Here is a 14,114-nt window from a genome sequence, read left to right as displayed (position 1 = left end):
TGCGAGAGAGATCATCTTTAAGTTTTATCTTAGGAAAAGAGGATTTTCAAAGTCATGACTTTAAGTGTGGCCTGAAAATTACCTCGTTCTCACACACCAGTGGCCCCTCTCAGAACATAGTAGATGTGATTAATTAGTCTAAGGGAGCACAGAGGGCACCCGCACACACACACACATAAACACAAAGGTAAGCCTGTTAGTCACATAGGCGTTTATGCAACCGTTCCAGGAACACAGCCGTGTCTGATGTCCACTTGTAGCCCATCTAAAACGTGTTTATGTGTGTGACAGAGTAGAGGTGGGCAATATGGCAAAAATATCACGTCACATGTTTTTTTTTCAGGCAGGATCACGATCCACAATTTTATCACAGTATTTTTTTTGTCTTGGTTTTTAAGATTAGAATAGCCAAACAAATTTTCCTATTTTAAAAATGCAGCGATACAAGGTAACAACATATATATATATATATATATATATATATATATATATATATATATATATATATATATATATATATATATATATAAAGAATGTCAGATCATTTAGGCCGAAGTAAATCTTATTTCACTTTATTTTATTTTATTCTTTTACTGACAGCTTTTACAATCTCCCTTCAAAAATCGTGATATCACACACCCCTATGACGGAGTGTGTTTGTGTGAACTGTTAGGTCCAGTTTTACTTCCTGGTGTGTATAATAGAACTATGAACTCTGACTCTTTGGTCACGTTCAAGCCTCAATTGAACGAGGCCCAAATCAGATCCTTCACACGTGACAGAACTAAATCATAATTTTACTCATTTATATTTATGTTTTTGAGTGCAAAAATAGGCTCTGGAATGAAAGAAAAAACAAAAACAAATTCCTTTTAGAAATGGAAATAGATTTTTAATGATAGTGATTCTCAGACTTCTTAATTCATTCATGTATAAGCATTTTCCCTTATACATAGATAAGATTTTCTGAGTAATCTCTTATGGTCACTCAGGCTGCATTTATTTCATGCAGTAAAAACAGTAATATTGTGAATTATATATTTACTTTTTACTATTTCATTATATTTAAAAATGTAATTTATTATTGTGATGGCAAATCTGTATTTTCAGCATCATTTTCCAGTCTTCAGTGTCACATGATCCTTCAGAAATTATTCTAATGTGCTGATTTGATGCTCAAGAAACATTTCTTATTATCAATGTTGAAAACAGTTGTGCTGCTTAATATTTTGGTTTTTCAGGATTCCTTAAAGAATAGAAAGTTCTAAAGAAAGCATTTATTTGAAATAGAAATCTTTTATAGCATAATAAATGGCTTTTTTGTCACTTTTGATACATTCAGTGCAACTTTGCTGAATAAGAGTATTCATATAAAAAAGAAAAAGAAAAAAAAATGACCCCAACCGTTAGAGTTGACAACATATTTTAAAGTTTACACTCTTATTTACACACACATACACAAAAATGATGCCAAATCATGGGTAGAGCATTTCGTTCCGTCACTAATGTTCTTTTTTTAGTAAAAACATTTTCCTCCTCACCCTCAAAAAAATTCATGCAATTTGACACCAAACTCCACTGCACATTATCCTCACTAGCATTCTTTTTATTTTATTTTGTACTTTTGATGATGCCTGGATGCTTTACACATGCGGCTCACTTTAGAAGTATCGCCTGTTCAAACCAGTGCCACGTTTAAAATATCAGATCAACATAAAAAAAGATTTGGCACCAGTGTGAACATTTTTGCTTGCAGTGAGAACATTGCCAAAGTGTGAGAGAGTAATGTGAACGGGTGCATGCTTGTGGCGATGGAGTAAAACAAGAGTGAATTAACTATCCGGCCTGACAGGTACTGAATGTCATCGTAGGGGTGTGTGTGTGTTTAAACACTAAGAACAATAGAGGCTTTGATAGCCAGCAGGTTTGTGTGTTTGTGTGTGTAACTGCTGTAGCTATCCCGCAGGCACCGTTGGAGTCAACGGCATGAACTCAGGGAAGGTTCAGGTTTGGATTGCGCAACATAACCACAACAACTTAAGTCTGCAAATGCACGAGTCTTAAAGCTAATTACTTCAACTTTTTATGTCAGAAGCACTTGAACATATATGATGCAGTTCGACACAAAATAGCTAAATTAGATCTGACTTAATAAACGTCATGTTCCATACATTACACTCCATACATTTTATGGACAAAAATGGACAAACCCAAACAATGGGTTGAAAATGTAATTAAAATATTTAACCCAACAGCTGGGTTTGTCCATATTTGACCCAAATTTGGATCATTTTTTAGAGTGTAGAGTTGCAGCGTCTGTACATGGGTCAGTGAGTTTCTTTGACATCCTCAATAGAGCCAGTGTCTGGCCTTAGACAGTTAAAGCCTCTTATGCCTGACGCAATTCGGCAATCATTACAAATCACTGTACGACATAGATCGGTACGACATTTACGTATAGACTGTATGATGATGACACCTACTGAATTGTAAGCTACCGCAAGACCATGACAGTGGCCGTCTATGAACCTCTTTTTTACTACGACGTATGACCACCGTGTAGAAGCCACGACCACAGAAATCACCACGATTGGGCATCTTTCATCTGGGACAGCCCAAAATTGTACAATGTGTACCAGGCATTAAATGTAGGATTCAACACCACATGAGTTTAGGGGGGTCACAGTGACTTGAAAGGTTTCCCAAATATATGTCCTGAACCTAACCTAGTGACTTTTAAAGGTGTTCACATGACTTGAACAAGGGTTAAGGGGGGTTATCGATTTCCTTTATGAATAAATAAATAAATATAAATGTATAAATATTCAATTAAATTTAAAGTATGTTATTAATTATTATTATTATTAAAAAGCTATATTGTAAATGGCTGTTTTGTTCAAGAGAAGAAAATGAGCCCAGGAAAGCCCATTAGCTTTATTTGACCAGCAGTGTATCATAATATGCATGTTAATCACCAGGGCTTAGCTTTGATTTTTTTTTTGTAAGCAGATAATATATTTTGATATCTATGTGTATTATTGCCCGCAGGAACTCGTATGTGAGACTGAGGCACTTGTGCACCAATACATGGGTCCACAGCACCAACAACCCCATCGACAAAGAGGAGGAGAAGCCAGTTATGTTACGGGTGGGTGTTGAACAAATAATCAGTTGTGTGAATTATTGTTCATGGCAAAAGTTAAGTGACAGTTTTGTGATTGTCGGAACATGACTGAATGAATTTAAGGCACATATTTTCATTGTGCAACATTGTTTTTCTCTACCATAAGCAAGTCTCTTTTGAACCACTAATTGAATGTGTGTGCGCCACTGAAACCAGCAACAGATAAAGCAGCAAACAATCATCTAAATCAGACTGTTCTTTGCTGTTTGGTGATCAGTATCACACTGATGGGTTAGAGATGAATATGCAGAAAAAAAAATGTTTTAAGTAAGCACATTACATGTTGTCATTTCGAGAAAACCAATGGGGGAAAAAATGAAAATAAAAATAATTATAGGTGACTATACTATATTCAAACACAATGAAACCAATTACTTTAAATATGGTCTAAAAACATCTACAGAGAGGTTTGGAAGTTTGAGTCAGGAAAATATGGAATTTTGCACTGGAAAATGTGTAGGATCTCTTATAATAGATGTCATCTTCAACATAACATTGCTCATGATATTAGTGTTGCACTCAATTACGGTTTGTTTTCCCTGTCAGATTGGCACATCACCTGTCAAAGAAGATAAAGAGGCCTTCGCCATTGTGCCAGTCCCTCCAGCTGAGGTGAGGGACCTAGACTTTGCCAACGATGCCAGTAAAGTGTTGGCATCCATCGCTGGCAAACTGGAGAAGGGCACGATCACCCAGAATGAAAGAAGGTACAACCTCGGTTAAAACTTCGTTGTTTCAGTGTAGCAATTGATTACGGTGTATAAGAATATACAATATTTCCAACAGATTTTGTCCTTGGAATTTAACCTGACATTATAATTACCATGATATTCTTTTCTCTCTACATTCTGTAGGTTTGTCACTAAGCTTCTAGAGGACCTTGTGTTTTTTGTGGTGGACATTCCCAACAATGGACAGGATGTGTTGGAGATCATGGTCAATAAACCCAACCGTGAGCGGCAGAAACTCATGAGAGAGCAGAATATCTTGAAACAAGTAGGATTTTCTTCAATACCTCACATTTCATCTCTAAGAGTGATTAAAAGTCATGTCCTTCTCACCAAAATGTACATTTTTAGGTTAAGAATAACATTAGAGGGAGAAAATAATGTCAGATTTTTTATCTAAATATCCCACAGAAACTAGTTATGATGGATTTTAGAACATCTTCAATCATCTTTATTTAAATGTCAAGGCTCAAAAAAGGATTTTGCAAACTTTAACCTCTTAACTTTTTGGTCACGTTGATTGTTTCCTGAGAGTGTGTTTAGATGCTATAGATGCATCAGAAGTAGGATTCATTCCAGTCTCCATTCTCCCTCCATCTATAGATCTTCAAGCTTCTTCAGGCCCCGTTCACAGACAGTGGAGATGGTCCCATGTTGCGTCTGGAGGAGCTGGGTGACCAGAGACATGCCCCCTTCAGGCACATCTGCAGACTGTGCTACCGTGTGCTTCGACATTCACAGCAGGACTACAGGAAGAACCAGGTGGGTCTGCAGGAACACCAGCCAAAGTGGAAGTTCAACCTTCGACCTCATAGACCTCATAAAATTGTGCATTTTTATTATTGTTTTAATCTTTTAAATCTTTAATCTTTTAATCTAATTTATATATATGTTGCAGCGTTCTCTCTGTATTTACGATTCTTTGCAGCTTTTAGCCGCTGCCTACTTACGCGCTGGATGCTAACTCACTTCCGCTGAACATTTACTCTTTGAATTCTTGCACCCAGGAACAATAAAATCATTATGAGTAAAGAAGTACTTGCTAAGAAGTATTTCCTTCTAAAGCAAGACTGTATTTGACTGGTAAGTATCCATAGCAGAATGGGAGTGGCCTTGGATGGTAACATGCCCAGTGCATTATGGGTGTTGAAGCTTTTCTACCTATTTGGCAAAAAGGAAGACAGAAGCCTTCTTCTCTGTTTTTATTTGTCAGGTAGCACCAATTTAAATATACATAAAACTTTATTTTTTTTAACTTTCTACGGTAGGCAGCCAAGTTTTATTGAAAGCCTATTTTGCCAGCAGTGAAGTACGCCTTTAAATTTGGCTTGCGTTCTTTTTGATTTGATCAGATATATTCATGAACTTCAAGATGTTATCTGTTCCTGCAGGCATGATTGTGACTTCCTGTGGTTCACACCTCTCTAATGAATGCTTTTTAAGCTCTTGAAACATTTCTAGAAACTATATGTAATGCCACCTTACCTTAAACTTTTAACTTAAACTTAATGCTTCAGAGTTCTGTAATATTTAATTTTCAATGGTAATGCCATAACCAATGCGATTAATTAAAAATATTTAATGCATTTCGTTTTATTTAACATTGTTTATTTATTCTATTTGGCAGCTGAAGTTCCCATGTTCACCCACAAGTTCACTCTCAAAAAAAAAAAGAAGAAATAAAAAAAGTCCTTTGCTGTATTTCTCAAATATATCCAGATGTTTTACTTTAGAAAGGGATTGAATGCACTGACATTTTTAACCTATTTTTTTTTTCTTTCAAATAATGAGTTTTATGATTTTAGTTTCAGTTAATAAGTTGTCTCTGATTGACAGCTCAAATATTTTGCTATTTAGCTGACACTTTTAATCAAAGCAAACAGTACATGTTCCCAATAACAATCCTTGTGGGGCTTTAACCTATAGACTATATCGTCCCCTCAAAGTTTTTATGGATTCATCCCTCATCCTCATGTGAATGTGTATTGAAAGTAAAACCGACTCCGAAAGGGAATGGGTGACAGGTCTGGTGTATGGTGTATGAAAGAACAGAATGAGTCACTTTGTCCCCTTGTGCCCTCTGTCTAGGAATACATCGCCAAGCAGTTCCGCTTTATGCAGAAACAGATCGGCTACGACGTGTTGGCTGAGGATACGATAACGGCACTCCTCCACAACAACCGCAAACTCTTGGAGAAGCACATCACGGCGGCAGAAATTGACACATTTGTCAGCCTTGTGAGGAAAAATCGTGAACCAAGGTGGGAGAGAATGTGCTGCAAAGACAAAAGAGCTTTTCTATCTAAAAGTTTGAGAGCAGCACTTTTTTGTTCTAATATACCATATAAGTAACCAGATAGATGGATTGAAGTCTGGAATGTTTCAATGGGTAACACTGTATTTCTATGGTCCACTTTAGACATTCTACTAACTATAAGAAACTTTGTAACTTCATGTCAATTAACTCTCATTAGTATTAGTAGACAGTCTGCTAACACTTTGTAACTTTGCAAGCACGTCAACTTAACACTAACCCTAACCTAACAGTCTACTACAGTCTATTAATACTCTAATGAAAGTTTGTTGATATGTAGTTGCAGTTGTAGTTGTGCTTGTTATTTTTAGGTTTCTGGACTACCTTTCCGATCTGTGTGTGTCCATGAACAAGTCCATTCCAGTAACTCAGGAGCTGATCTGCAACGCAGTGCTGAACCCCGCCAATGCTGACATCCTTATAGAGACCAAGTGAGACATTTTTGAAAACTATGAACCAAGTAAAAGAGAATGTAACCAAGACTAAATTAAATACAGGTTCACTTGCACTTGCAATATTGCTATGTGTAGCGAATTATTTAGTTATTATCTTTATTTAATATAATGTTAATATACACTACCATTCAGAAGTCTGTCGTTTTTTTAAAGAAGTCTCTTATGCTCACCAATGCATATTTACAAATATATCTTAAGATGTAATTAATTCCTGTGATGCAAAGCTGAATTTTCAGCATCATATTTCTAACATGCAGTCAAATGTGACACTCAACAAACCTTGCCAGTTCGGATATTTCATGTGTTCTAGCTCAAGCACACCTGGTGCAACTAATGAAGCCTTTAGTTTTGCAGATTTGTGCTGTTGTGAGGGATTCTATTCAGGGGATTGAATAATTTTGAGACTGCAGAAGTCATTAAAAGTTTAATTTGACCTGAACTTTTTTAATGTTATTTATTTATTTACAGTGTTGAGTCACACTTGATAAGTACTAGGCAATGCTTTGAAAATGCTGCACAGGATAATTCGATTTGCAAGTGACCTACTTTAAATCAATTAAATGCAGTGATGAACATTATCTGTCTTTCTGTATGGCTAAGGACATGTAATAGGTTCCACATGACGTGTTTCAAAGAAAAAAAACATCATGAGAATGATGTAAATGTGACACTTTGTACATGTGCGAAATGTTCCAAATTATTTTTTACCTTTTTGACATTCTAGGTCAGAATTAAGAGTTGTTTGTTGCTAGCTCCATTTAAAAGTCTTTATGTCTCTCCTCAGGCTGGTGCTGTCTCGGTTTGAGGTCGAGTCTGGAGAGGGTCCCGTGGAGTCAGAGGAGGATGAGGAGGAGGTATGGTTGTTTTGGAAGGACAGCGGGAAGGAGATCAAGAGTAAGAGCGTCAGAGAGCTGGCACAGGATGCCAAAGAAGGACAGAAAGATGACCTGGAGATCATTAGCTACTACAGGTCAGCCAAGAGGAAATAAACTAAGGATCAATGTTAATCAGGACAAAACCCAAAAACGGACATTATTGGTTAAATGTTTTCAAGTACAAAAAATGGTATAAAACCAAATCAAAACATCAGTTCTCTCAGTAACTTGCTCTCCTGGTTCATTTCTTCCTCAGATACCAGCTGAACCTGTTTGCACGGATGTGTTTGGACCGCCAGTACTTGGCCATTGAGAAGATATCAGGTCAGCTGGATGTGGACCTGATCCTGCGCTGCATGTCGGATGAAGACCTGCCCTATGACCTTCGTGCCTCCTTCTGCCGACTGATGCTTCACATGCACGTGGACCGTGACCCGCAGGAACAGGTCATGCCTGTGAAATATGCCAGGCTGTGGTCCGAGATCCCGTCCAAAATTGCTATCGATGAGTATGTTGTACAACGTTGTACACACTTACATTATTAGGTTTCTGTTATTGTTTTTTGTCTCTACCAGACCAAAATGGTCTAGTTAATGTTGTCTTTTTGTTTTAGTTATGATAATGATGGAACCAGTAGAGACGAGATAAAGGAACGCTTTGCGCTCACGATGGATTTTGTTGAGAACTACCTCAGAGATGTGGTCTGTCAAAACATTCCTTTCTCTGATAAAGAGAAAAACAAACTTACTTTTGAGGTAAGCCATCCAACCAACATGTGCAAGCGTGAGAAACGTGGGTTGTTTTGGATGTGGCTAACACTTCTATGTCTTTTTGTTTCTACTAAGGTTGTGAATTTAGCAAGAAACCTCATTTACTTTGGCTTTTACAACTTCAGCGACTTGTTGCGTTTGACCAAGATCCTGTTGGCCATTTTGGACTGCGTTCACCTCAGCACTATCTATCCTATAAACAAAATGGAAAAGGGAGACGAGTCCAAAAGTAAATCTCGATTTATGATCGTGTTCTCATATTATAACAGTTTGAGTCTATAGATCAGGGGCCGTATTCACAAAGCATTTTATGTTATCACTAGGAGTACTCCTAAATCGCACTAAAAGATTTTAGCTAGGAGTTTTCTCTTAAAAGTTATTCACAACGCCTTTCAGACCTACTCTAAGTAAAGAAAAATGACAACTCCTAAACTAAGAGTGAGTCTTCGTTGCTATGGATGACGTCATTACTCATGCACGAGCTTGACTGAAGTGACCACCTTGATTGGCTGATGATTGTAACGCGGGAATGATTCCAAACACCTCCCCTACGATGATGAGTGACAGGTGACAGTTCTGAGAATGCGTGCGCTACACAAGTAGTGCGAAGGACGGAAGATGATGAATAACTGAATAAATAGCCTAAATGAATAAAGAGTAAGGCAAAACAAATAGCCTAGTAGCCTAATGAAACATATGGATTGATGCAATATCTTTGCAACATTATTGAATTAATCTGTCACTATATGCCTCTGCCTACGTTTGCAAAGAGAAGAACATTTTAATTTGATTCACAATGAAACGTTACAGTTAGTTTACATGCAATGAGTAGCCTAGTTTTGGTTGTTGTTGGTGGCGTTATTGCATTATGCCTACAATGCAAAATTGTTCCCTCGCGATTGGAAGCTCCTGTAGCCGCCGCATACGCATTTCAAAACATCGCAACGTGAAATGCCACAAAAAGCGGTTTGTGAATAGGTCTTAGTGAGTTCGGAGTCCTCTCGACTTCTTTTAAGCTGTCCCAGGCTTAGGTGCTACTTTTAGGGCTAAAATGCTTCGTGAATTACTCTTAGTCAAAAAAATTAGGAGTCCTAAAGTTACGAGTGACACGCCCATTATTTTTAGGAGTTGGTCCTAAATTCGCCAGTTAGGAGCTACTTTTAGCCTTAAAATTCTTTGTGAATACGGCCCCAGAAAGCTCAACATCCTTTGGTTCTGCTATTGATATTCAAACAATCACCAAGACATCAAATGTAAAAAGACACATTTTTAATCAGAAGTTTTAACACTTTGTTGGTTATGTTTTTCTCAGGTAGCAATGTAATGAAATCCATCCATGGCGTTGGGGAGCTGATGACCCAGGTGGTCCTAAGAGGGGGTGGATTCTTACCCATAACCCCCACAACACCCCCAGATGGTGATGTGGTTAAGACCCAGACAGAACCAGAGAAAGAAGACATTCTGGTGATGGACACCAAACTAAAGATCATAGAGATCCTACAGGTAATTAAAAACACATCATTAAAAGAAACCCTTGTTATTAGCGACACCGGTGGCCGTTAAGTGAACTGCATCTGGCAATTTATTGCTCGTGCTCACACTCGTGCACATGTAACGTAGAAGAGACTGAACGTGATTCGAGGCCCGGATATACTCACGGCGGAGGTCTTTTTTTGCTCAGAAGTAATAATGTAGAAAAACCTTTGCCGCGATATACTGTTAACAAACATCCAGGCGCCATCCACGCTGCTGAAAGTTGAGATGAATATGTAAATATGTGCTGCGTGCTTTCCTCTCAATAAAAAAATAAACACAGAGTAAAATTGACAGCGGTAGGAAAGCATCTGATTATGGATATGTTTGCACAAGCTCTGCAATTCACCGGCATCATGTCTACTGATGAGATAATTCAAATTACACTGTAATTATGATTTGATTATAAAGTATATTTGAGACTATAGACTGTATATATCTGGATATGTGAGACTATAGTTTGTAATAATTAGTTCCATGTGTCATAGAATGGAAGAGAGGATCTCTTTTGTTTTTCCCGGGCAAAAATGTCCTGAGTCCTTCACATAAAAATCAGTCCTCAGGCTTTCATAGACAACCTAGGAAGTTGGGGAAGGTCTCGTTTTTTTAAAAAGTTTTGTTACAAGCTGTTCATACATTGGCAACAAAAAATTAATACATGAATTAAATACCTAAAAAATTCTTACATATAGCCCCATTAAATATATGGAATATGAAAATAGAAATGGAGAAAAAGGGAAATAAAAATAATTGATTGAGCTCAAAAATATAGTGTAGTTTTGTTTTTTGTTTTATTTTGTGTTTTGATTTTTGTTTATTTTATATGCAACCTTTTAAGCTTAAAATATGTTATATTTTTATATATATATTTATTTAAATATATATATATATATATATATATATATATATATATATATATATATATATAAAATAAAAAAGTATTATTTTTTATTCATTTTATTTTGCAGCCTTTTTGCTTAAAATGTATTAATATTATTATATGTATTATTAAATATAAGTATTCTTTTTTTATTTTGTTTTATTTTATTATTATTTTATTTTAGCCCTTTGAAAATATACAATATATCCAGTATATCCAATCTGAGAAACCACAATAGTTACTGCAAGAAATATTAGAGCACAAATCTGCTTAAAATACCAAACCTTGTGTTTTCTGTTCAGTTTATTCTGAATGTACGACTGGACTACAGGATCTCCTGCTTGTTGTGCATCTTCAAACGAGAGTTTGACGAGAGCAACATGCAAACGGATGCAATGCCAGCTGCAAATGCAGACGGGCCCAACAGTATCCCAGGTACACAGTATTCCCTAATCACTATCACCTGTGAGTTACTCTAAAGATTATGAGAGTGTTTCTGTTTGTTTCACAGCTCTGGACTTTGAGAACATTGAAGAGCAAGCAGAAGGAATCTTTGGTGGAAGGTAAGGATTCATTTCTTGAACGAGAAGCTGCAAAAGTCTTTGTAAGAGTACGCAAGTATGAAACTATTTTTCTGAACTCAGCGAGGAGAACACGCCTCTGGATCTTGATGATCATGGTGGCAGGACATTTTTGAGGGTTCTGCTGCACCTTACCATGCACGACTATCCACCGCTTGTGTCTGGAGCGCTACATCTGCTCTTCAGGCACTTCAGTCAGAGACAAGAAGTGCTCATGGCTTTCAAACAGGTATTTAACACAATGATACAAGTTAATCGTTTTGTAAGTACATTTTTCATGCGACTTCTTTTTTCCCTTTAGGTTCAGCTTCTAGTGACCAGTCAGGATGTAGACAACTACAAGCAGATCAAATCGGACCTTGACCAGCTGCGATCTAATGTGGAAAAGTCTGAGCTCTGGGTGTACAAGCGGCAGGGTGATGATGGCATGGATGCAGGGGACGGACTCCCAGCAGAGTCTGACAACAAAAAGAAGGTGGGAACATTTATTATTTAAAGCAGAGGTCTTTTGTAGTCTTGGCTTATATTGCCATATTAATGTACACACCCATTTAAAAAGTGGGCTTGGTAAGATTTGCAATGTTTTTGAAAGAAGTCTCTCATACTCACCAAGGCTGCATTTATGTGATCAGAAATAAAGATTGTAATATTGTTAAATATAACTGTTTCCTATTTTAATATATGTAAAAATGTAATTTAATTTATTGTAATCCTGTGGTGCAAAGCTGAATTTTCAGCATCATGTTTTCATTTTTCCAGGATTTTTTTTTGATGAATTTAATTTGGATGAATATGATTTTTTTAATCATTTGATAGAATTATAAAAAAAAAAAAAAAAAAAAAAAAAAAAAAATATATATATATATATATATATATATATATATATATATATATATATATATATATATATTTTTTTTTTTTATGCCACTAAGTACTACAAAAATCCAAACTATATACAGTATATGTGTGTGTGTGTGTGTGTGTGTGTGTGTTTGTATATGTATATATATGCTAAAAAAAGGGAATTGGTGCTTTTTTCTAGTAATTGAAATCTTATATCTTATATATATTTTAAACCTGATCTTGTAATTACCTTTTTTTTTTTTTTTTACTCTGAGGCCGTTTTCTTTACACATTGACCCTTATTATTTCAATAGAATGCAATATTCACACTTGCTTCATTTAGCCTTTGTATGTTTGCTGCTCTTTATGCAGAGAGACTCTGGTTCGGACAAAAAAAAGACGGACGGAAGTGGCAGTGACAATTACAAGGACGTGAAGGAGGTAAAGTGTTGTTCACGTGCTCATGCACAGTAAGCTTTATAAGCTAGCAGTCTTTTGATGTAGCCAAAGACCATAAACACTGGCAAAGCTAATTATGTAGCCTCCTTAACTAAAGTAGATCCAATTAACCAGTGCTGGAGGAATTAGCACCACATGTAACAGCTTTTGCAGTTTGAGTTGCGTTGATTAAAAAGTGTTCGTTCACTTCATTTTCTCCTCTTCAGCTCATCATCTGTCTGTCTTTCTCTCTCTAGATCCTCCTGCGTCTTAGCAAGCTGTGTGTGCAGGAAGGACCGTCTGGGAAGAAGAGTAAGAAACAGCAGCAGAGGCTGTTGAGGAACATGGGAGCTCATTCAGTGGTGCTTGAGCTGCTCCAGATCCCTTATGAGAAGGTGCAATATATGAGTGTGTTCTAGTGTACTCGAGTCCTATGAGTGTGGCACTCACAGAATGATTTTCATGACATTTGGTTCTGTTAATGCATCTCAAATGTGCATTCTTCAGTCGATGCGGATGGAAAACCATACAGAAAGCCATTCCACTACACTGCTACTGAATCTACAGCACGATACATTCATGAATGAATGACTCTTAAAATTCAGAATCTTTCGACTGAATCAAAAGCATGCAGTTTCCTTGAAAGGGACTTTGAACAGAAACATGCAACACATCTAGTTTAGTCCATTCCTTGAAAGAAAGACTCCTATGAGCCTTTTCTTTTTAGTGAATAAAAAACAGTTATTATCTTAAATAAACTGAAATGGACCAGACTCACTAATGGAATGACAAGTTGTTACTTTATTAATTATTGTGAAGGCATTCTATTCTAGTCATGTTTTATTTAATTACAACAATAAATGAATGTCTCTTATTTACTTAAAATTATAAACAGATAACATTTTTCCCTACTTCAAAAAAAAGAAAGAAAAAAAAAAAAAAGCATTTTAATGAGCAGAGATGTTCATTTTTCCAGGGCGAGGACGTCCGAATGCAAGAGATCATGAAATTGGCTCACGAGTTTCTTCAGAACTTCTGCGCAGGAAACCAGCAGAACCAGGCCCTCCTCCACAAACACATCAACCTGTTCCTCAATCCTGGGGTGAGCTCTTCATCTCAGACTCAGACACACCTCTCAGGGAGGCTATTGTGCTTCATCACTCTGGATGAGTGTCGGCTGGGGGCTGGTGAGAATGACGGAGGTTCTCAGTTTCCATATTGCTACATCTCAAACAAATTTTAGAGCAACATGACGGTGATTCATAGTTCATCATGACTAATTATGGTCATATTTGTGCTGGATTTGAATGTTACGATGTGTTAATTGCACTGTTTGGGTGTTGTTAGGCTCATAAAATGAAAATTTCAGACTAAACGCTACTTTTTTGTGATGTTGGATGTCAAACTCCTTATTGTGAGTTGATGCTCTTTACGTTTTGTTCACACAGTGTTTTCTGCCATTTTTCACTGCAAAATTAGTAATTGGACAGAGGTTTGGCAACTTGAATAGCAG

At 36.7% G+C, this 14,114-nt stretch overlaps 1 protein-coding gene across 11 annotated transcripts in view; it reads left to right on the top strand.

Moving 5' to 3' along the window:
• The window catches only part of itpr1b (inositol 1,4,5-trisphosphate receptor, type 1b), a 137,096-nt gene that overhangs the window by 35,640 nt on the left and 87,342 nt on the right, over positions 1-14,114 (top strand). For all 11 annotated transcript variants that reach the window (XM_079856654.1, XM_079856662.1, XM_079856658.1 and 8 more), the window contains 18 exons: positions 3,049-3,148; positions 3,731-3,891; positions 4,039-4,180; positions 4,516-4,674; positions 6,001-6,173; positions 6,538-6,657; positions 7,466-7,651; positions 7,813-8,064; positions 8,170-8,311; positions 8,402-8,555; positions 9,639-9,829; positions 11,042-11,174; positions 11,251-11,302; positions 11,384-11,549; positions 11,622-11,795; positions 12,536-12,604; positions 12,859-12,996; positions 13,578-13,703. In XM_079856654.1, the coding sequence (XP_079712780.1) occupies positions 3,049-3,148; positions 3,731-3,891; positions 4,039-4,180; positions 4,516-4,674; positions 6,001-6,173; positions 6,538-6,657; positions 7,466-7,651; positions 7,813-8,064; positions 8,170-8,311; positions 8,402-8,555; positions 9,639-9,829; positions 11,042-11,174; positions 11,251-11,302; positions 11,384-11,549; positions 11,622-11,795; positions 12,536-12,604; positions 12,859-12,996; positions 13,578-13,703 (2,638 nt within the window). The remainder of the gene's footprint in view (positions 1-3,048; positions 3,149-3,730; positions 3,892-4,038; positions 4,181-4,515; positions 4,675-6,000; positions 6,174-6,537; positions 6,658-7,465; positions 7,652-7,812; positions 8,065-8,169; positions 8,312-8,401; positions 8,556-9,638; positions 9,830-11,041; positions 11,175-11,250; positions 11,303-11,383; positions 11,550-11,621; positions 11,796-12,535; positions 12,605-12,858; positions 12,997-13,577; positions 13,704-14,114) is intronic.

This window comes from Squalius cephalus (genome assembly GCF_949319135.1).
Source record: "Squalius cephalus genome assembly, chromosome: 22".
NCBI lineage: Eukaryota > Metazoa > Chordata > Actinopteri > Cypriniformes > Leuciscidae > Squalius > Squalius cephalus.
This window is presented reverse-complemented; position numbering and strand designations above follow the sequence as displayed.